Here is a 22,923-nt window from a genome sequence, read left to right as displayed (position 1 = left end):
CCTCGAGAGGTCTGTTGCAATTCTTGGCAGCGGGGTACATGAAGTTATTATGTTATTATTAATGTTTGGACAGTAAAGTGGAAGTTTTTCTGGTTGTCAGTCAAACTGCTGAGCTGCTGTAGGAAAAAATCCTCTGCTTGCATCTTTTGGTCATTGATAATCTACCGGCCCATAAAAAGCTGCCTCTGGCAGGAGCAGTGCTGCATTAGCATCCATCTTTACAGTTCGGAGAGGTCGTCGTTAAAGTTTAAAGCCTGCCGGGTTTGACGTGCTGTCTCGGAAACCAATGAGAGCTGCAACTTTAGCACCACAGTCGACAGAATATTATATACGGCATCTAACAAGCTTCTATGGAGCCAAGTGAGGAACTGCAGCTGTGACCTCACTGGGTTTGTTCTCCTTATTGTCAGGCTCTCTAAAGGAAACTGAACTTAAAAATAATTACAGCTCTTCCCCCCGAACAACCAGCTGCTTGCATTTGGACACGTATTTGGCCAATAAGGCGGATTCTGATTTGGATTAAGATTAGTTAAACACTCAAAATGAGATGTTTATATAAGAACAGATAACACTGAAAAATAACAGACCGTGCTTTGTTAATAACACGCCCTCCAAAATAAGTTACACTTGCCCCTGAGTTGACTTTATGGGGTCACACTGGAAGGCATCAGTGTCTGTAACATCATCCGAGCCCCACAGTCTCCCTCTGCAGAGGTGAGCGCATCAAATTGTACACGCGGCGCCCCGAACACAATGTCACGCTGACTCTCAGACTAGGATCCTCTCCCTCGTATTCGAAGTGGCAGCTGTCATACAGCCTTTCTCCTCACTGATGTCACCGCATCATTTCCCCAACAACACAGGGAATAAACAGTCATCGGAAGCGGCAGGCCAAATGTGCTGATGTTTTCACAAAGGGAGAGACAACTGCTGGGTCGGCAACTCTCCAGCCTCTGGAAAATCGATTAAAACCTCACAGAAAAGTCAGGAAGACGATACGCAGACGAGACAAAACCAGTTGCCATGGTTACCGAGACCCACTTTGGTGCTGTGAATGCACCGAGGACGGCAGAATATGCATGAAATATAATGATATCTCGGCAAAAAGAGTTAAAAGGACCCAAAGGTTTCATCTCTTTAATCACGCCGTGAACGACGACCTCGTTAACGACCTCTTTTAATCGTCGCGTAGACTCAAGAGGAATTTAAATACGCTGACACACTATTATTAAATGGTCATACAATGCAGGGTGACACATCGGGTGTCAGACAAAATGTTCAAATATATCACAAAATCGACTTAAAGAGGGACGAAATAAGTCTGCTTTAATATCATATATTAACATTAACATTTTAAATCAGGTAGCTAATTATTACAGAAACTGTGAGATCATTTGTTTTTTACTTCTTGAGCAGAACTTAAGAGGAAGTTACTCCAATACACACACATGTTGTAACACAAGGCTAAAAATGTTTTGTTCCCACATTTATTTACATTTATTTATTTAGATTGATTTAATTATGAAGCTATGGCCAGCAGCCCATTAGCTCAGCTCTGCACCAAGACTGGAGAAACAAGGTCAAACAGCTAGCTTAGTCTGCCGACCAGCACCTCAACAGCTTGTTAATTGAAATGTTCGATCTTGTTTGTTTAATCGCTACAGAAAACAAGGAGTTTAGATCTTTGTTTTTCCAGTCTGCGTGCTAAGTAGCTATCGAGCCACTGGCTAGTGTAATGCTCCCTCAGAGAATAAAGCAATGTTTTTCCCTTAAACTAAATTTTTTAATCATTGTAACAGCAGGTAGACAAGAAGTCAGTCACAGCTGGGGGTGCTGAGAGGCCAGGCTATATGGCCAGGATAACTTATATCATATACTTATTAACACAAATGTAAAACAAGTTGAAAACGTTTCAGATTAGAGCAGACGGCAAATGTTCCAACATGCTATAGATGAAAGCAGCCCCAGCGAGTGCAGTCGACAACAGCGAGGAGACAAAGAGGTTGAGAAATTCACCAGACTCCCTTATAAAATCTCTCAATTTTGTGAGTTGTTGAGTCAGGAGAAACTTAAACTTTGTGAAATGCTATGTCTATGAAAAATTCTTAATATTTTGGGCCTTCTCGTCAATTCGGCAAATGTTATACGTGAAGTTATTTATTTCTTTGTGCAGAGAACACTGTGTCCTATATAGACGTTTCTCTGTCACTGTTAACAGAGACTCCAGTCTGTAGTTTAGTTCACATCCTTGACTGATGAAACCACATTGTCACGTAACATTAGGCTTCATGACCGAGGAGTCTTTATATCATGTGGACAATTAATTGGCGATTTATATAATGCCACGGCAGACATTTTGACTTTTGACAGGTGGGGACCAGAAATGTTAACAACAGCTCCATTGCATAAGTGTCCCGGTAAGTCATGTCAGTGAGCGAGCATGCACAATACTGGAGCCCCTGGAACTGGCTCACCTAAATGGAATGCAGCCATCATTAATATTGCAAAATCCTAGATGTGCTTTTCCTGCTTTGACAAGTCAAAATGCCTGCCGGGTCAGCTGGTGGGAATGTGTGTGAAGAATGTTCTGTCCACATCTTCGACACAGACTCGTATCACGAGAGAGTCGAGAGAACCGAGCTGGTTTTCACCCGCTGACACAGCTCATGATCTGACTAACCAGAGTGAGGGTTGTGGTTCGTTGACCGATTGTTTCATTTCTCATTTTTGAAAGCAGTTTGTGCCTGGTAGCTCGTCTTCAAAATCAAGAACTTTGTCCTCAACCACTTTGTTTTATAAGGTCAAACCCGCTGAAACAGGCCTGGATTTTATTGCTCATTTCCTCCTTCTTTGCCACACCATCCAACGTCACCATCAGCAGTTTCTCAATTCTTTGGAATATCACCACAAATATTTTGTGACGACATTGGTGGCATATTTAGTATTCTGTTTAATATTTCAAAATTTCAAATTGGCTGCCTGGCGACGACTGAGATTAAAACCGCTGAGAAACAAAAGTGTGAGGACTGAGACTCGGCAAACCACCAGTCATGATTCATTTGTTCTTCAGCTGGTAGATTTTGGCCAAATGCTCACTGATGCATAATCGCCTCGTAAACTGAAGAAAGTGTTAAGTACGGTGGCTCTGAAGGTCAAAACACAACAGAAAATACAACATTTCGGAGAGTTGTGTTCAATGAACTGTTGTTGCGTTTTATGAAATGTTATGTTTTGACCTTCTAGGCCACCGTACTTCAGTGTCTTGCGTGTAGTTGGGAAAAGGTCAACAATAACTATTAGTATAAATGTGTTAAGGATGCTATTATTAACACAAATAGTCCTTTTAACAACTTATAGGGGCCTTTTTTACCAGCTAACTAACACTTATTATAAGGACCTTTATATAAAATGTTACCAAGTTTAGTTTGAAAAAAGCTACACCGATTATTTACACTGATATGGATGATATACGCTGGTGACAGCAGCTCACCTTTTCCTTTCCAGTGGGCCTGCGAGGCAAATCCAATATGGCCGCCATATTTTCTGTTAAATTCTGCCATGAGGGCTTTGTAGGGGTTTCGGATCATGATGATGCTCGAGTCGAAGGCTTCGATCTCCTTCTTGCCACTCTCATGTGTCTTAATGCAGATCGTCCGCCCGCTCCGCCAGTGGTCCCGCTCCCCTTTAAACCCTGTGAAACAGCAACACAGTGCGTGTTTGTAATCCACAGAGGCGTTAGCGAATATGTTTGTGAATCACGTCAGGTCATAACTGAATGTTGATGCTTTACCTTTATTGTAAAGGGAGCCATCAAAATAATAGCTGCCGGTGTAGAAGCCGGTGGCGAGCTCTATGAGATGGCGAGCCCAGGTGTTGCCGGCTCCAGGAAAACTGGCGAGGGCCACCAGCTGCTTGGCACGAGACGGGAGGAAGTGGCGGTCCATGCACCTGTTATCTGACAAAACACACACAGACCAACAGGCTTTCAGCACTGATTTGTTGTGAAAACAAAAAAATCTGCGTGGATAAACATGGGCGTGATCTGCGACAGTGCTGCCAAAATTAGGGGTCGCCTATGACTCAACACAATGAAGCTCCAAATAGATACTGAAACTCAGCAACTTCCTGCTTAGGTGGGCTAAAGAGAACGAAATGATATGTTGAAATACTGGAAGTTTGTGGTAAAGACGTTTCACACCATTCGAGAAAAAGGTCAAAAAGGTCTAAATTCATGGATGTCGACATGTGATGGTGTTGTTCTGTTGTTGTGAGTGGGTTAACTTGACTCCTCTTCATCGCAAATTTCCTAATAACTTCCACTTACTGACGCAAATGTGTTGGCTGAAGGTTTCTGGTCAGAAAATACTGAAGACATTTTTTTTTTGCAGATTTCTGAATATTCACAGTTTCACTTCCTTATTCCGTGCTTGTTTTTGTTTAGTTGCTTCACGGCATCAAAACTCCTTTTTTGTTTACTGGGGCTCTGTGTGTGTGTGTGTTTTGTTTTTTTGCTGATCCGAGCCACAGCTTACTGGTACACTGAGGAAACACTGCCCACAACAACACTCATGATAGAGACAGACTCATACTGTATTTTGTAATAATAATTTAAATAAAGTAAATGATATATCAGTCAATATCTCCTTCTATCTATTTGTATTTTCTGCCTGAGATTTGCTTATTTAAATGTTGTGATACATTTATGTCTGGGGCAAGATATTTAACAGCTGAAATAAATAAAAATAACACTTAATTAACTATAATAATCATCATTAAAACATTGTAAATAGATAATTCAATAGATATTTTACTGTTGACAAACAATTAAATGTTAGTAAACCGTTAATAAAGCACTTGTTTCTTGTAAAGTTGCAATTAATGTTTATAATACTTTGTAAATGGTAAATAAATACTGTGTAGTTCATCTATAAACATTATTTGGATGGCCATTATGAAGTTGCAACTTTACACTTCTATAACTAGTTTATTTAGGATTTCATTGTTTGCTAACAGTCATATAACTAAAGTTGAATTAACTATAAAAACACTATTTATTAATAGTCGTTATTACAAAGTGTTACCTATAAAAAACTATAAAAGGCTGCAATACACTGACGGTCAACTTCTTAAGTAAACATTGATTATAAATGATAAACAAACAAACAAACAAATAAAACATATATCAAAGTTTGCCACAACCAAGTTTCATTGTTTGCTGGCAGCCTCTGCGGATATGAGCAGTATGAGCACCACCACTTCCTGTGGTAAAGAGCTCGATCTGGCAAGTGAGTGCATTTGCATTAAAGCGTGAAAAAACACAGCACATTTTAATACTGTGCTCTTTTGTGAACTCAGCTGTTGGCAGGATGCTGGGCGATGTGGTAATGTATCTGTTGGGGCCATGTAAGATTAATAAATGTATTATGACGATGCTGAAACAAAATAAACGTATTTATTTTCCCTCAAGCTGTGAGACTTGCTGTGTGGCTTGAGTTTCCTGACGTGCCTCTCATGTGCCCTTCGTGTGCCGCTATGACTGTTGCTGGTCTGAGGTTTACCTTGAACCTGCGTCTGGTACACCACGAAGTACTCGTCAGTGCCGCAGCTCTCAAACTCTTCCCCGTGGCACCGGTTCAGACACATGTCCTCGTTCTCCAGCTCATGAAGAGAGAAAAGCGGGGTCGGGAAGCCGCAGTGACATCGATCTCCGGACAGGACAGCCAGCGTTTTCTCCTGAAATACGGCAGCCGTTACACACCGAAGACGCACTCGCATGCAACAAATGTACAATGCATGAATACACACGTCCCCTCACCCTCTCCGTGCACGTGTCCACACACTTTTCCACGGACATGTTTTTGATGACGGTGCTGAAGGGAAGAGCCAGCGTGACGTTGTCCGGCCTGTGGAAACACCCTTTGAAGATGGCGCTGCCGTCTGAAACACACACACAACCAAAATATTAACAGGAAGTACAGTATACTCCAGTTTTATGGTTACTGAGCATCATCTTCCATCAGATTGGCCTCTGTGCACTGACCCCTGATGAAGAGTTCCCTCTGGGACTCTCCCGCGAGTCTACTGAGGCCCTGACCTGCCAACAAATTCAACCAATGGCTGCAGTTACATCCCTGCAGTGTGTTGATGACCTTTAACCTCAGGCCTTCATTCTGGTCTGATGGACAGACCATTTATCACGAGAGCAGAAGAAGAGCTGCCTCGGCCTGGCACAGGAAAGTTGTTATCTGTAGGATGTCTCGTACTTTGGATGTTTGCGTCATCTTTGCTTAATTGTACAGAATGATTGGACGATAATTAGTTTTCCAGCCTGAGCACAGTTTTGAATGAATAATCAAAGAAAACATCTGCAAAAGACAAAGTGTTTTTTAAATCGTGGTTTAACAGAAAGGTGGTGAGCAGCATCGGTTTGTAAGAGGTTGAAAATTACTGTTTTTAGTTGACCGCTGTCAACACGTCACCCGCGCTGACACACACATGAGGCCGCCTCTGATGTCATTCTACATGTGAATTGTTAATAACAGAGGGAGGAAACCAAACACTTCTAGCTCTTTACTGTCATAACTTGGTATCTATGACAGTAAAGAGCTAGAAGTGATGACGTCTGCATACATTTTGCAAAATTGAGCCTTGTGTCTGCTGTAATTCTTCCTTTTTTTATTCCTGCTAAAAAATCAGCACCCCACCAAGACTCCTCGGCTAATCTACCAACGCTGTGAGGCTTGTAGCTCCGTCCACGTGCATTATGTTTTATTAATTTTTCGACCTTTTCTCCGACTAAAAGTTGCATTTTTAATGTCCGTGTCCGTGTTCTCTCTATTTCCCTGCAGTATGTCTTCGGTGCATCCTCTTTCTGCTGCCCTTCTTTGCCCTCAAATGTGGCAAAGCCTTTTAGATCAAACTGAAATGCTTTGTTAGCTCATATATATGCAGCATCCAAACATTTAACAAACACAAAACCAAATAAGAGATCACTGATCTGGTGGACGACCAGCTGAAGTAAATCTTTAGGCTTTGCAGATGAGCTGTGAAACGCAGCGCAGCAAAAAAACCTCAAAACTACCACCTCGACACATTTCCTGCATTTCCTCTTTGATGTTCTGAGAAGGGCTCACATGATGGGCGAACAGGGTCAGAGGTGAGAACACACGCATGAAGAGCTTATTCAGCAGTCTGATGAGATGGCAAACAGAAGGAGGAAAAAGCAGAAATGAAAATAATAATAAACAAACAGCACTGAAGTGAGATTTAGGTCCAGGAGTTGCTCTAATATCCACTCACAGATGTGTGTACCAACTCTTTTGTATCAGCAGATTAATTCTAAGAAAAAGCCTACAGATGAGAAAAAGGAAGAGCAAGGAAAGTGTCAAAAATTACTTCACCTAATGGTCGGGGATTTTTAAAATATCACAGCAGAAAAGTACAGAGGAAAGTGAACCCACAACGTCTTGCAACTACCTTAACACACACACATCTTTTTTCGCTTCTCATAATCAGCCTCTTTCTTCACCTCACTTCAGTTTTCCAGCAGCAGGCAGCCGAGTGTTTGGGATGCAGACCACGGCTGCGTAGGTAGCACAGCTCTCTCCGGGGGAAAGAGGTAAACACAACAAAAGCAGCCTGCGCCCAAACTGTGGCGTTAACCCGAAACAAAACAACTATCTTCCCTCAAAAATAGCATCTTTGTGTCTCTGTGGATTATATCAGTGGAGCCTGGTCTTTTCTTAATATCAAATTTTTCTTTTTCTAAAGAAATGATTCACATTTGAAAGGTGGCTGTGCTCTGTTGTGTGTACGTGACAGCCTCCTGTATGGAGCAGCAGGGGAGACTCACAGCGGCGCGCTGACTCCTGGCTCAGCTCCAGCCTGTAGATGGACAGTCGGTTGGCTCCTCCGCACAGGTTGCTCTTCTCTCCTTTGCACTCCATGTTGCATTCGCTCTCCGAAGCGTTGGCCGTCTGAATCTTGTGGCCGCAGTAGCACTCTGCGCCGAACTCCAAACCTGCGTACATGTAACCTCTGGAGGAAAAGAGAAAAGGGAAGACGGATTAGCATTGTTCATGAAGGAGGACGGATCGCTCTGAAGCTTCATTATGTGTCTTAATCCTTCACAGATCATCATTCAGAGCAGCAGAGAAGATGTTGAAGTGCAATAACATCTTTGTGTTTGGTGACGATGAGGCTTTAAGGCAACACCAATTAAACATATACTTGAAAAACTGAATCCATCACACAAGGTCTCCTCTCTGCTTCCTTTCTTTCTCTGCCTCGTGGAGGATTTGACTCCCAGGAGGCCTTTTCCGATGCAATTAGACGCCTAACACACCCCTCACACAGGACAAATCCCCTGGGCTGTCAGTCAAACCCAAACCTCCATGTGCTGCAGTGTGCTGTTGCCCCTCATTTGCTTGTCTGTTTTTATTAACCGGCGGCTCCTGGAGAAGCAAAAAAAAAAGCAAGAGGAGGAAGGAGGAAAAAAACAAGCATCTCTCTCTGTTCCTATTCTCCGCCCTGCGAATCAGTGATGAGTGTAATTCAATGCATTAGATAGAGATTCCTCAGGGAGAAAAAAGGAGGTGGGAGGAAGATGGGTGAGGAAACAAGAGGACAAGTGGAGGAGAGGAGCAGAGAGATGGACGCTGCTAAATGCTTTCACCCCGTACAAACACCAAGAATCAATAAACATCAGGATTTTAATACCAATAAAATGTGGATTATAAAGAATCAACCTCAACTCTTCTTCGACAAGATTTCTAGAACCTGGCAGCAGCTGTTTACTCCCATTAAGTCTCAAGAGCCCGACTGAGGTTGAGCTCTGATGTTGGGAGATAAGACTCGCAGTCGGCTCTCCAGTTCAACCTGAAGGTGTTGGACACAAGGCCGGACTTTCAACCAGGCTAAGTAGGAAATGACTACAGGGCAAAAGAATTGCAAAAGGGTTTGAACTCTTGAATCATGGATTTTCTGGATAGTGTCAGATGTGTTTTGTCAAAAATCCACATACCGATTTCACAGAAAAAGCAGAGGAGGCTCTTAAATACTTACATTTTCATGAAACAAGACCTTTATCATAAAGGCCCTTTCTGTCAATCTAGCTTCAGTTTTGTGCTCCTGTCTTGTAGGTAGTTTTCCACCACAGACAAAGAGTTCACTGTGCACAGTCAGCGGGAGAAATTGGTTTTAAAAGGGATCAGACGGCTTGTTTTTTTCCTCCATAACAGGTCGATCTGCTCATGGTCGGATGAGGTTCAGGCCAGTCAAGGCTCTCCACAATAAACTCAAAAAAACAACTTCGTTACAGGGGCACTGCAGTGTCGAAACAGGATGAGGACCTTCCCCCAGCTGTTAACACAGAGCTGGAACACGTGCTGTCTTAAATGTCCTTCATGTTGTCGCAGTAAGATTGATCTCCATATACATTTTGCCATATACTGTATTCTAGTTTGACAGTGATGTTATTCTTCAGTGTCGTCAGATCACACATTAAACTGACAACTGACATAATTGCACCTTAAAGCGGATTAAATAGTCTGTAGAGCTTTCAGTCGTATCACATGATCTTCATCAGCACATGCTTGTCTGCCCAGTTCTCATGGTGATAAACAAAGATGTTCATAGGTATTTAAAATAGTATATATAACATCTGTGCATCACCGGTGTTATATATGTTGTCGAGTTGTGAACTTACATTAAATGCTTACAATAATGTTCAAACAGACAACAACTCCCATGATCCCATGTTACTTACATCTTTTGTTTTGTTTTGATAGAGAGACCCCTAGTGGCAGAAATCACATACTGGCTTGTTTTTGTCAGAAAAGAGACTGTAATTTGATTATAAAATCTAGATTGTAAACATTTTCTTTCTTCTCCTGCACTTTGTGATATCAATCATTTTGCACCTCAAAGATATTTTCATATCTCTGACAAGCATCATCAGATCTTTGGTCGTTCTGGCTCTATATAACACCACTTTTCATCACCGTCAGTTGTTTTTAACTTCCATTCCAGCTCCCCTCTGTGCTCTCTACTTTTTCTACTTTATGTCTGACGGTAGAAAATAAAATAAGTGAGATGAAGAGGGATATCTAGTGGATGCTTTTTATTTCTCTCATACCTTTCTGCACAGTTGTCCTGGCAACGGAACACAGTCATTTTTTTGTAGTCGAAAAAGGAAACTCCTCTCAGCGCTCGTTTCTGTATGTCATCGATGTAGCAGCCGATATACTTCGCTGAAAGAAGGACGACACAGAAAATATACTTTAGTTATATAAACAGAAAGACAAGACACACTTTGAGAATAAAAAAAGACATGTTCAGCTTCGAGCACAAGAGTTCACTTCAGCTCCTGTACAGCAGCTTTGACCATGAAGTGAATACTGTCTGCACACAGAGCCTTCATCATAAGCCTCTCCGGTGTAGTAACAAAGCACACGAGGAGTCCAAACTGGGGCAGAGTCTTTATTTATTTATAAAGACACACATCCCCTTCTAGTGGCCTGTAACTGTAGTGGCAGTCATCTCTGCATTATTTCACAAGTGTGTGTGTGTGTGTGTGGGGGGGGGGGGGGGGGGGGGGGGGGGTTGGGCTTCAGTGAACCTCTGCAGAGGCAGCTACCCCTCAACAGCTTCTTCCCTCCCATTCAAACACTCCTCCCCTCTCCTGCCCGAGCTGCACCCGCCCTACTGTACCTTTAAATAACAAACCGGCTCTCGCCATCTGTGCTGTTGCCATTACCCCCTCTGAGCCTCTGTTAATAGCTAAATGAGTCCTAGTCCCTTGCATTACTTTAATTGTTCTGGTCAAAAGGCCTGCGTTTGAGCAGCATGTGGTGGTGCTGCAGGATTCAGCTGTAATCTTTCTCCTAACTATTGTCGAGCTGGAAAAATAATCTGCTTTATGAGGAGGGGAAATGCTGATTTAAGTGAAGCGGGGGAGCTCATGTTGAATAGTATATCCCTGCTCGGTAGGACACGAGGGGTAAAGGATGAAACAACTGGTGTGTCCGCAGCATTATAAGCTAGTCTGTTTTATACTTTCAATACGGCTGCACAAAAACCTCGGAGGATCATATTAACTGAAGTCAACAGTGTTTCAGATATACTCCTTCCAAGTCTTCTCCTGTTTTGCCTTCAGTACAATATGCTCCTGTGCTACTGCACCACGCAGTGCAAACGTCTCTATGTGCTGCGCTCTGCATCTTATGAGAAAAATACATAACCGGGTTTCAGGAGGCAGTTTACGACTGCAGAGTAATGAGCGGTGCCGCACGTATGAGAGCAAACGAACGCTTTGAAGCTGCTAATTACTCTATTATCACTTTTCAGCTGAAGTCCTGCGAGGTTACTTTTCAGACAAGGGGAAGAAGGATGGGAGGAGAGGAGGAGGGCCGAGCCAGACCGAGAGACCCCTCATTTGCTCAGATTGGCAACGTAAATGTGTTTGTTTAGCTGAAGAGAGCTCAACACTGTACCACTAAAACATTGTTCTTTAATATTGTGCACTGTAATGCAGCGAGGTGCCGTGCTGTACTATGACTCAGTGTTTTTGTAATAGAATTTATTTTCACCTGAGGCTCAGAGAGGTTGGCGTCCGTCCCGGCAGCAGAGAGAGTTAACAATCAGGACAGACAGCAGCCTCCACATTTTGTCATAACACAGACAGAGCAGCAGTCACTGACGCTTATGTTTGATAGTTAGGGGCAGTTTGGATTGTCTTCCCGCCTGTACTGCACTCTGGAGGGAAACTACAAACCCACACAACCCACGACAGAGTGACTGTAAAACTCCTGGAGTGATTTACGGCTATTCAGCGTCTATTTTAAGACGTCACGGAGACGAATAAATAGAAACAACCTCCTCAGTCGGGTCATACCTGGACCAGCTGCTGAGCTGAATGCCTTTAACTAGTGGGATAATAAATAATATTTACTCATCTACAGTTTTGACGTACCTGTCCTACATTTTATGCTACTTTATATTTCTACTCCACCACACTTAGATGTCGCTTTAAACATAATGAGCTGCTTCTACTTCTTTATTTTAGTTAAATTATTAATGTAGTTTTATATTGTCCCATTACTACACTTCAGCTACAGTGTTGAACTTTGGGTTCATCATTTTATGCTACTCTATACTTCTATTTCAACACATTTTAGAGATAACAGTGTAGTTTTTACTCCACTGCATTTATCCGACAGCTTTAGTACTCTGCACATTAGGCTTTTAAATACAAAACACAGGAAGATGAGACTGCCCAATAATACTTCAAATTAGCTGTATATCAACCAGCTACAATATGACGGGACAAGTTCACCCAAAAATGATCATTTTCCACCTGCTACCAGGGAAAGTTTTGTAGTCCACGAGAAGTTTCTTGAGCTTTGCAGCAAAAGAGCATCACAGTATTCTCCTAAATAAATGATGTGAGGGGAAGACAAACCTAAGAAAACTGCTCTATACAGCTTGTACCGTATAATCCAGCCGCCCCGAGATCCCATATTGATTTGAAAAGATGTTATTTACACCCTTTTTAAAAGGTGGAAGTTTTCTCTGAAGCTGCTGAGCTACGAGCGTTATCTCCAACCACATCTGAAGTGGTTGCGAAGACTTTGAGGTTTATCCTGGAAGAGCTGTGTGGAGCCATGTTACGTTTTTTTCTCTGATGTTTTTTTTTTTTATATTTTAAAAGAAGTCTCCGTCTACTTCAGCTGTTTAGGAGAATGCTGTAACGCTATTTTGCTGTGAAGCTGCAGAAATGTTTTGTGGACTTCAAAACTTTACCTGACTTTCTTTCAGTGTGAGGGTGAGGAGATAATGACTGAACATTCCCAGAAAGAAAACATTGTGTTACTGCTGCATCTTCACATTAATGCACATCTTGTGCATGAGTTGACTTTTATTATAAAGAAGTCACAGGAACTGTGATGTGTTTTATCAGTGAGCTCTCATTCATCAAAAAATGAGCCACAAAACAAGTCGACGGCCATTTTTTTGGCATTTTTTGGATCAGTTTGAGATATTTGCAGAGTTCGGACACCTGCACACCTCCAACTTCTCAGTGAGGTAACTAAGTCTTCTCACTGGGCCCTGCTGTTCTCAGACTTACGCCGCATGCGGCATAAAATCAGATCACGGTTGCTGACAGAGTGATGGTAGGGCGGATTTTTGCTTGACTTCTTTATTGAAACAACAGATTTCTGTGACCTGCAAGATTAAACTGCACTTGCTGTTGCTGCAAAATCAACCAAGACTGAAATCTTCAACATTCCCACTTTGACACCGAGGTAATACTGAAGAGGAAAGAGAGGAATATGAGTTATACGTGTTGGACATATCCAATGTTTGGTTGGTTTAAATAATTCATACTTCATCCAGCAGTGCAGAGAGTGTTTGACAGGGTAAGAAAAGGAGAGTGGAGGAAGACGGAAGTGGGCCAAGTGAGTAAATGATATCCTCCTATCAGCTATTTGATCAGGTTTCACTGAAAAGGAAAATTTAAGCAGGATATTCGTCCCATCCGAGGTCAGGCAAGTCCGCTCTGGAAAGACACTTCCTGTCCTCGCGCTGGTGTTTTCAAAACGTCGTGTGGTTTGATAAGATGTCACATGCCTGTCGGGAAGTTTATATGTAAACCTCCTCTGACAGGACCGAGCCGCACAGTTTATAAACAGAAACAGATAAAAGTGTCAACGCTGCGGCGATGAGATTCTTCAGTAGTTGTTGAGTGTGTTGCAGCTCGAGTGTGGCTGAAAAGCGAAGGCTGCAGCTGCGGCATTGTGTGTGTCAGACCCTGGAAGGGATTCGCTCTTAGACAAACAGAGGGCTTAATCATAATCATCATCTCTCTTCACTCTCAAGAGATTTCCTTCAGGACCAATTACAAACTAGAAAATTCTCAGTCGTTAACATGCTGCAGTTTGTAATCAGAGACGACTTTGAATCAATTTCATATTAACATGAAGTGCAGAGGGATAAGTGCCGCCTGTGTGTTTGGCAGCGGATGTGCATTATAAATCACCACTGTGACAAAAAAGTTTTAATTTCTCACAATTTGTTGAATATTCTTATTAGCAACTATGTTTAAAAGAACAACAGGAGGTCATTAGAATAATTGTTACGATCATGTTTAAAACAAGAATCCAGTTGTACACACTGAGAAATAATTAATGTTGTGACTGCAATTATTTTTGCAGCTGCTGGCATGTTTGGAGATTATTCCCTCATTTAAAATGTGTTTGTTGGAGCAGTGAGAGCACACTGCATTGAATTACTCTACTTCTTTGAACAGACAAATCTCATCTTTAATAATTTACCATAATTTATCTTTGAGTGTGCAGTCTTGGTGTAACTCACCTCTTCCGTCATCTATGTCTTTGGCATTGCGTCCTTTAAGTGCACGGTTCCAGTTGTTGGTGTAGTCTCCCCCCCTGTGCACCTCCTGACCCTCCTGTCTGACCTTTTTCATCCAGGGGGGTCCGAACCTCCGTCCCGACCTGCGCGTCTCCTTAAACACTCGGCTCATGATGCCGAGCCCCCGGGCGTCAGACAGTGAAGTCCGGCTGCCCATCTCCGAAGCTACCAGCGAGTCCCGGCCCCCTCTGGCTCCGGGGCCGCTGTCCCCGACGAAGCCAGAGTGCAGAAATACGAGGCTCCCGGCCGTCAGGTAGAGGAGGATGAGGGAAAAGAAACGCACGGGTTTCCTGCGGAAATAGCGCTGTATCTTCAGCAGAGGCTTGACCATGTTGGCTCCCCCTGCCACTCAGACACGCTCTCCCAATGATGAAAACTCATAAAGCAGAAGAATCAACACCAGCTCTCCCTGCTGCAGCCAGACAGCCCCACCGGGCCCAAAACAAAATGAAGAAAAAGTCTGTTAAAGTGTCTTAATCCTGTGTGGAGGTCATCCAAGAAATTGCATGACGTTGCCCTCATGTACGCCTCTTCAGTCTCATGAGGAAAGATGCTTCACACCCGTGCACTGTGCAGCTCTGCCGATCACGTCCGTTCCCACTGACAGTCCAGCCCTGAGAGCTGGCTCTGAGGCCGCGGCATGAAAGGTGAGTGGCTCTGAGTGAAAGATGATCACCCAACGCTGCTTTCACTCCAATTATCAGCCCACAAAGATGCCACACCAGCTCAGCGGTGGCACTTTCTCCCACGCTGTGCAGAAGGAAGAGGGTTTTTTTATTCAGCGTGTGAGCCGAGATCTTTTCATTTCCGTGCGGCCGTCTATTCGCCGAGACGCTCCAGGAGAGAGAGCGTTTGACTCACCATCTGCAGCAGAGAAAGAAAGAAAATGAAGAATAGGTTGAACACCTGAGTAAGTTTCATAACATGTGGAAACATCACCTGCATGGAAACACAAACACATCTAACACAGCCCAAGAGGAGACCATCCATTCGAACAGCATGACTGATTTCTCCTCTAATGGAGTCACGAGTTAAACTGTCCTCGTTCTTCTGCTTTCTGTCAAACTCACATTAATGGGAACATCATTTGAGACAGAGATAAGCAAAGACAAATCACGGCATTAAAAGCAATCAAGTCTGGGGAAATGCATCCGTGTTGTTAGTCCGTGCAGCAAACAGTCGGAAGAGCTTAACTGCAACAAGCTCAGTTCTCCATTATCTTTAATAAATTAGGTTAAGCTAGAGGAGGGAAAAACAAAAACAAAGCCGTACCCTGCAGCAGTTTCACTGATGTCTTTGGGAACAAATGTGTGTGTGGGAACAGAAGGGAAATTAAAAGCATTATTCAGGATGATCTGAGGTGACGCTAATTTGTGTGAATGTGCGACAGGAAAAAGAGCAAACAGGCTCGCTTGATTATCAAAGAACGCGAGGTTAAAAACTTTCTTTATCGTAGCTCCGTTTGAGATTTTTACACAGATTACTGCATTTCTTGACAGACGATGGCTGAATCCGGACTTTTCCTAAATTCTCTGCAGCCTCTCGCTCAAAGGAGTCTCTGTTCTGGGGACGAGCCCGGGGAGGCTACAATTGGAAGGTGTAACGCAACACTCCTCGGGGTCAGGGAATTTTCCAGAACATTCGAGGGGACACTCGCCCTTGTGGCTCTCTGTCTGCCTCGGGACAAATCCGCAGAGTACTTGTCACCTGAAACCTCAATGGCACCGCAGACCCCCCCCTTCCCTCCACCTTTGGCTTCCCGCCCCTCCTCTACTTTTCCTGTGTTGGTCTGGGAAGAGTCCGAGACCCTCAAGGAGAAATGGATCACATTCTCGTCATGAGGTTCAATCCACAGCATCTGGGCACAAAGACAACCCTCATCCTGGCCTGACTTCTCAAAAAAAACTTTGCCTCAGTATTCCTGCAGGGACGGTTTATTATTACAGATATCTTTGTCTGCATTTTAATTATTCAGTGTTTTAAGATCAAATCTCTTTTCCTCAGTCAAGCTCCAAAAATGACAAACACTAAACGTTCTGAGGCAGGCCTATAAATGAAGGGCGCTGCAGCTGATGAGTCAAAGTTAATATTAGTGGGATTTATACTCAGGACATAAAAGACATAAGGGAGTCTTATTTATTCAGGCTTCACAGTTTCAAAATAAGGAGGATAAGGTGCGTCTGACCATCGTTTCAACAAACAGTGACGAAAACCGTTGCAGGAGCCAGTTGGTGGGCTGATATAGGACACTCCAAACACCAGGGTTCCTATCCTTGGTTGGATTATATAATTAAACTGCTCACTTATTATTTTAACACTAAGTTCACTTGTTATCTGTCACAGTTTGCTCAGGTTTAGGTAGCTAATATACTTGGTTAGGTTGAGGAAAACATGGTTTAGGTGGTATCAGTGGTAACTCTTCCTTCCTCTGCGTAGCCTTTGTGTTGTCAGCTAATTTCAGTGATCTTTTCATTCCCATGAACAGCCTTTTACTCCACAAATACACAGTATAATATCCATGTCTGCAGCTCAACAGCTGTAACAATATTGAAAAGTAACTCTCTGTAAGCGTGCTGACTTTTCAGTCCTGTGTCAGTATTTTTTCACCTTGTCGATGGAGCAATGCTTCATATTTCAGCACGAACAGTGTACACTAACTCAAACAAGCTGTTCTTTCTTTCAAACTGAATAATTTGTTTGCTTTAGAGCAAATGTAATCATATCTAGGTTAAGTTCCCGACGAGGTTACAAGGTCTAAATAGATAAATAGAGCTGCATATTTCAACACGCCTCTCACTCCTGACTCAGTGTGGAGGGAAACGGTGGCCTGAAAACGTATCGTGGCTTCCTGGTGGGATTGAAAGCAAAGATGTAGCCTAACAGAGCGTTATATCAGGGCTGTGTGGGCTGTTCTGTCAACTTATGGTGGCTATAGCCAGAAAGGAGTAAACTGGGTGGGGGTCGAACAGATGGAGAAAGCGACATAAGGATCCAGTGCATGTGACACCCACCCGTGCTGCCTATCATGTATGCACAAGGGCCACACACAGGCTCATTACTGGTTAATAATTGAATCCCCTCTAGTTACGAAAATGAAATTGAACTCGTGGCTCATTTGCAGGTTCAGCTGACAGAAACAACAGTGTGGATGAAATCAAGCTGCAACTGTAGATACTTCATATTGTATGAGGGAAAAAGAGCAAGACTAAAGCGACAACAGTAACTATGATGATAACGCTGTGAGCATCCACGCTGATGAACGATAACTATCTGTACATAGAGATCCAGATCCATCCAACAGCTTAGGAAAATGGACATCGCAGCCCAATGACCAGGATAAATTGTTTAGCAGTTAACGTTTTTCTGCAAAAACCACAGATAAGTCCAGATACGGGTCGTCATTATAGTTGTGGTGTGGACTCACCTTGAGTTGGAACGATTTTTAAAACCATATATTTATAGTTATTGTTCTTCGTGTGGACGACCCTTAAGAATCCTCAGTACACTGTGACACAGTGAAGCTGTACTTATACTGTACGCAGTGCTTTTGGCTAAATGCTAAGATTAGCATGCTAACATGCTCAAAGTTAGAATGCTAATTTGCTGATGGTTGGCTGGTTTAATGTTTAACGTGTGTTAGCATGCTAATAATTGACAAATTTTTAGCAATAATACAGCTGAGGCTGATGGGAAAATCAGGAGCTTTACAGGTATTTAAATGAAAACTAGAATGATTTAAAAAAATAAAAAATGCTGAATGTTTATGCCACTATTCATGGCATTTATTGCATCTATTAATTGTTGAGATTTTTCAGTCTGCACCAACATTGTCGTGCCGCTAACATGGCCCTCACATTATAGCTTCACATGCTGTAAGTCTGCACCATTAAGAGCCCAAAACAAGTGAGTATTACTCACATTCGTAGCTGGCCGGTGGATAAAAATCAGACGTGACACTCGTAAACAGACAGACAGAGCAAGAGGAAATCCAGCAGACGAGAGATGGGAGGTGCTGTTGAGGTCTTTCTGCCAAATCATGGCAATTACTCAAGTGGAGCGGACATGAACTCACTGACTGACCATTAATTCACATTCATATTAAATGAGCCAGCAAATATTTAATCAGAGCGGATTTAGAGGAGGAAACGTCAAAGTTAATCTTTGGTGAGCACGGCCAGCTCAGCTTGTGCTGGAGGCAACCGGCTCCACAAGTCAATCCATAAACGTTCTCCATATCTGTCCTGGGACTCATTGACCAGGGACGGGATTGAGCAAGACAGACGTGCGGTCGACTCTGTGATACTACTAAGAAAAACCTTTAACACAAAAAGCTGCTACAGTGTGATAATGCATTACTTTTTGGAGTTTGAAGGGAAAGAAACTGCCAAGAATGCAAGATGTTAAAAACACAAAAGAAAACATGTTTCTGTGTTTTTTTATCATCTCCTCAAAGATTTGAACTGAGGGGGCTGTATATTTAAGAGTTGGATGTTTTGTCAAGATGGAAGCAGATGGAATATTCAGTTTTGTTTCTCGGTCGTGCAGATGAAATCAATTTCCATTCCCCCTCCTGTCTGCCGATTGCCAGAAAGCATTCTTCTCGCTCAGACGTGGGTGAGGCTTTGGGAACTGCGAGACCTCAAACTCTCAAGCTCAAAAATCACACCAGCTGAATTAAATTAGTTGTGATATCCTCCCACAGATTTTCTTCTTGCTGTGTTTTCACAGCGGTTGAAGTACAGGGAAGGGAACTGTATGGTGAGGTTCTGTTTGGATCGACACAGTAACAAACCAACGCTGACGGTCGTTAACAGAAGGGAAGAAACAAACCGTGTTAACAGTGGCAGGAAGATAAGGGTTATCCGGTGCGGTGCCAGCAGCGTTAGTGGGAAAGGAAACCATATGAGTCTTCTCTCATTGTCCTTTTTTCTCTGCAAACTATGTGCACATACAGTCCCATCCTGTAAACGTACTGTAACATGCCCTCAGCGTGTTCAGCAGCAGAAGGGTTAACAGCGTTAGCAGCAGCAGCAGCAGCAGCAGCCCTGACCCTCCCCTCACCCCAAAGGCCTGTCTTTCCGCTCTCCTAGTGTGTTTTGGCCTGCCAGTGCGCATTAGCTGTGTTTGTCAAATCAAATCAAACTAAAGATCACATTCCTCCCCCGGTGATAACGCTGGCCACGCTCGCATTCAGGTTTACAGAGATTGTTTCCGGGGCCATCCCACAACGCAAAGTTGTCTCATTACAGGCCCCCGGGGGGGAAAAAGTCAAGACCACCAGAAAGGCAAGCGAGGTTGTTTGAGAGAAAGAGGATTTAATACATGATGTGTCTATGTAAGCAGTGTTAAATCGTGATCAGGTGTAGCAGTAAGAAGAGGTTTTGCTCAGTTAAATCAATTTGGTGCCAAACGTTTGCTGATTCAAGCGGCTCGCTCGGCGCAGATGGCAACACTTAAGAGCGCCTGACCCCTGAAAAAACTGGAGTGTGAACATGACAGCCTCCAATAACAACAGGATCACACTGCCAGAGCAGTTTTCTTTGCTTAGTGTTTGGCAAAAGCTAACCACACCATGCGCTCTGGTTTTGGCTTCCGTTTTTTTTTTTCTCGCTTCAGCCGCCTTAATTAAACCTGCGTCTGATCTCGGTGTGTGCCCGCATTAGCGACTGGCTTAATGCCCAATACACTTAATTACTGGTGTGGTCACTCAAAAGGAAGCTTATCAGCTGAGATGTCTGCAAGAATCTCTGAGCAGTGGCAGATTATATGAAGCGAGGAGAGAAGAAACCAACTAGACGAGTATGAACCATCTGCTGCAGCCAACATCCACCTCTGCTTCGGTGTCGAGTGCCATTTCACATACTCTGGGATACAGTTTCCAAAAATACCGCTCCAATGTACACGCGATCGTTTACTGTGTGTTATTTATCAGGAAGTGACCTGTTAGTGGAACCTCTGTCAGAAATCTGTTAGGAAGACGCCTAAAAAAACGCCTGAAATTAATTGCTAAAGCTGCAGATGGTGGCAAATTAGGTAGACTTATTCCAGATGAGCTGCATGGTTTCCTTCAAGCTTGGCCACGAATCTTTATTCAATTTAAATGCGCATAACACAGCTGAACAGATTCACGTAAGCAGACCAGGTGGTAGCTGTACTGTGACACTTTGTTTTACCTGCCAGGTCTGGTCTGAAAAGGAAAAATAGTCCAACTGCTGACTATGAAAACAAAGCACACAGACGTATTGTTTTACATCCAAAGTTCGGATCCATCAGAGGTTTTCAGCACCTTTTCCAGAAAAACATCTCGTTGGTTTGTTGATTCTACTTCAATTCCTTCAGCCAGCCATCACTTTAGGACGAGATGGGATGGATGAGAACGGATCGGAAAACTGGAATCATGTGCGTAAGACATCAAAATACAGTCGTATTTCACAATGTCAACACCTTTCAACTCGTCAGGAAAAGCAGCAACAGGCCTCAGAACTCGCATCAAGAAATCACATATACCTCGACACACTCACATAACTCTCAATCATATAAAACTGATTTTAAACTTATTTCACTGATACTGTGCTCCTCCCGAGTCTGATCCCCCCTCACCTGTCTCACATCGTCCATCCCTCCACCTGCACCTCATCGCCTCGTTAGTTCAGTTTGTGCTTCAGCCCCTCGCTCTTTGTTGGTTTGTCAGTTTTGCTCCCATGTCCCCCTGGTTTGTTTAGTTGTTTTTTTTTCCATTTCTGTTGTGTTGCCTGTGTTTTGACTGCTTGCCTTTGTTGCTTGCATTTTCTGATATTTTTGTATTTTTGTTTTTGGACCATCAGCTATCATTAAAACTTGCTTTTGTTTTCAATCTTCCAGTCTCCTTACCTGCATCTGGGTCCTCACCGTTTTGCAACCGTGACAGATACTGGCTGTGTGAAGTACTTGTGCAACTATTTGTGGATTTTTTTTTTAGTTGTTTGTTTGTTTCAAAAATATTGAGGTTGGCACCCTGGAGTCCTGAGCAATTTGATCCATATCCCCATAAATACACGAGTATGATTGATAGTTTTGGTTGATTATTAGCTTATCATAGATCACAGAATCAGTATCAGTGTATATGTTGGCTAATAAGTGACAAGAAATTGCAGTACAGACACTGCAAAGACCAAACAATGTCAAATGTGCACTGTTAAGATCATTTTTCAACTCTTAATAATCTCTAAACCTGACGTCACTTCACAGTCAAACAGCTCACGCACCTTTCATGTCAATAAGATTTTAGATTTTGGCCATTAGGTCCAAAACTTCAGATGTCAGAGACTGATCAACAGTAAACGCTGTTTCTGTCATGATATGATTGTTGTGTTTGGTGCGGTTACGGCCTCTCAGTTGATCTGGGCTGAACTGACCAATCACTGGAAGAGTTTTAAAGCGCACTCTGTATAGCTTAAAATTAAGTCGATGGCGGGGGGACAAAGCTCATTGTAATCCTCACAATACTTATTGGTCCATTTAGCTCAGTGGGCGACCTTTAACTCTGATAGAGAAGTAAATGAAAGGGTCTAAAATTAATCCTCGTGTTTGACTGGCGCACGGTAACGTTAAGCTGCTGCAGTGCAACCGAGTGCCTGATGATCGTGAACATTTTACCAGCAGGTAGTGATAAGCAAAAAGAAAATGGAGGAATAATAGCTCCCTTTGTGATTGTGGACGCAAAGCAGCAGAGTTCAATTAGGTGCGAGCAACAAGACAAAAACCGAACAAATCATTTGCAGAAAATCTGGATTAGCAGTAATTATTTTTCCTTGTGGACTCGCTCGGTCATGCAGTCTGTTTGTAAATCTGAAGGAACGAGGCAAAGAAAAGAAATGAAAGGAGAGAGAACTTTAAGGAGAGGGGGGAAAAAAAGAGGTTTGAAGCCAACAGGAATGATAGTGGTGGCACTAATGATGTGTCATGAAGCTCTGAACAGAGAGAGATATCCCAGATTCCTGCTGTGTGGGTTTCAAACACAACCCTCAGTCGCTGCCACTCCCCAGATCCCAGTTGGCCACATAGATGGACATTTGAGAAACAATCACTTGAATCAGTCCCCTCTAATGGCTTCATAAAAGAAGTAATTATTCTGCAGCGGGGGAGGCGCTGTCAATGGGAGATCAAATGATGTCTTCCTCTATCCAACCCTAACAAAGCTCTTCATTCAGGGCCGTACAGAATATCTGCAGTTCAGCTTTTTTCAAAGAGGAAAAGAGCTTTTTCTCCCCCTTTCTTCTCCCACCTTCACTAAGCACTGAAGATCTCTCGGCTTTAATTAAAAGCGAATTCTCCCGGCTCAGTTCTGCTGTGAATCTCAGTCCTCCATGCTTGAATAGACTTAAGAGAGGATTGCAGAGGGTTTCAGAAAATGTTTAGCCGGCGTGGTGGTGGAGTGAGGAGGAGGAGGAGGAGGAGGAGGAGGAGTGAGGGGATAGGAAATGCCTCCGTATGAAACCTGAGGCAATCTTTGAC

The 22,923-nt window shown here is 43.1% G+C and overlaps 1 protein-coding gene across 1 annotated transcript in view; it reads right to left on the bottom strand.

The window, feature by feature from the left end:
* Positions 1 to 22,923, bottom strand: part of wscd2 (WSC domain containing 2) — a 39,735-nt gene that overhangs the window by 2,842 nt on the left and 13,970 nt on the right. The window contains exons 2-8 of the mRNA XM_073465476.1: positions 14,374 to 15,294; positions 10,136 to 10,250; positions 7,853 to 8,037; positions 5,816 to 5,937; positions 5,559 to 5,733; positions 3,791 to 3,955; positions 3,491 to 3,691 (exon numbers count right to left, since the gene is read on the bottom strand). Coding sequence (XP_073321577.1) covers positions 3,491 to 3,691; positions 3,791 to 3,955; positions 5,559 to 5,733; positions 5,816 to 5,937; positions 7,853 to 8,037; positions 10,136 to 10,250; positions 14,374 to 14,761 — 1,351 coding nt within the window. The 5' untranslated portion in view covers positions 14,762 to 15,294. The remainder of the gene's footprint in view (positions 1 to 3,490; positions 3,692 to 3,790; positions 3,956 to 5,558; positions 5,734 to 5,815; positions 5,938 to 7,852; positions 8,038 to 10,135; positions 10,251 to 14,373; positions 15,295 to 22,923) is intronic.

Source organism: Pagrus major, chromosome 5 (assembly GCF_040436345.1).
Source record: "Pagrus major chromosome 5, Pma_NU_1.0".
Classification (NCBI taxonomy): domain Eukaryota; kingdom Metazoa; phylum Chordata; class Actinopteri; order Spariformes; family Sparidae; genus Pagrus; species Pagrus major.
This window is presented reverse-complemented; position numbering and strand designations above follow the sequence as displayed.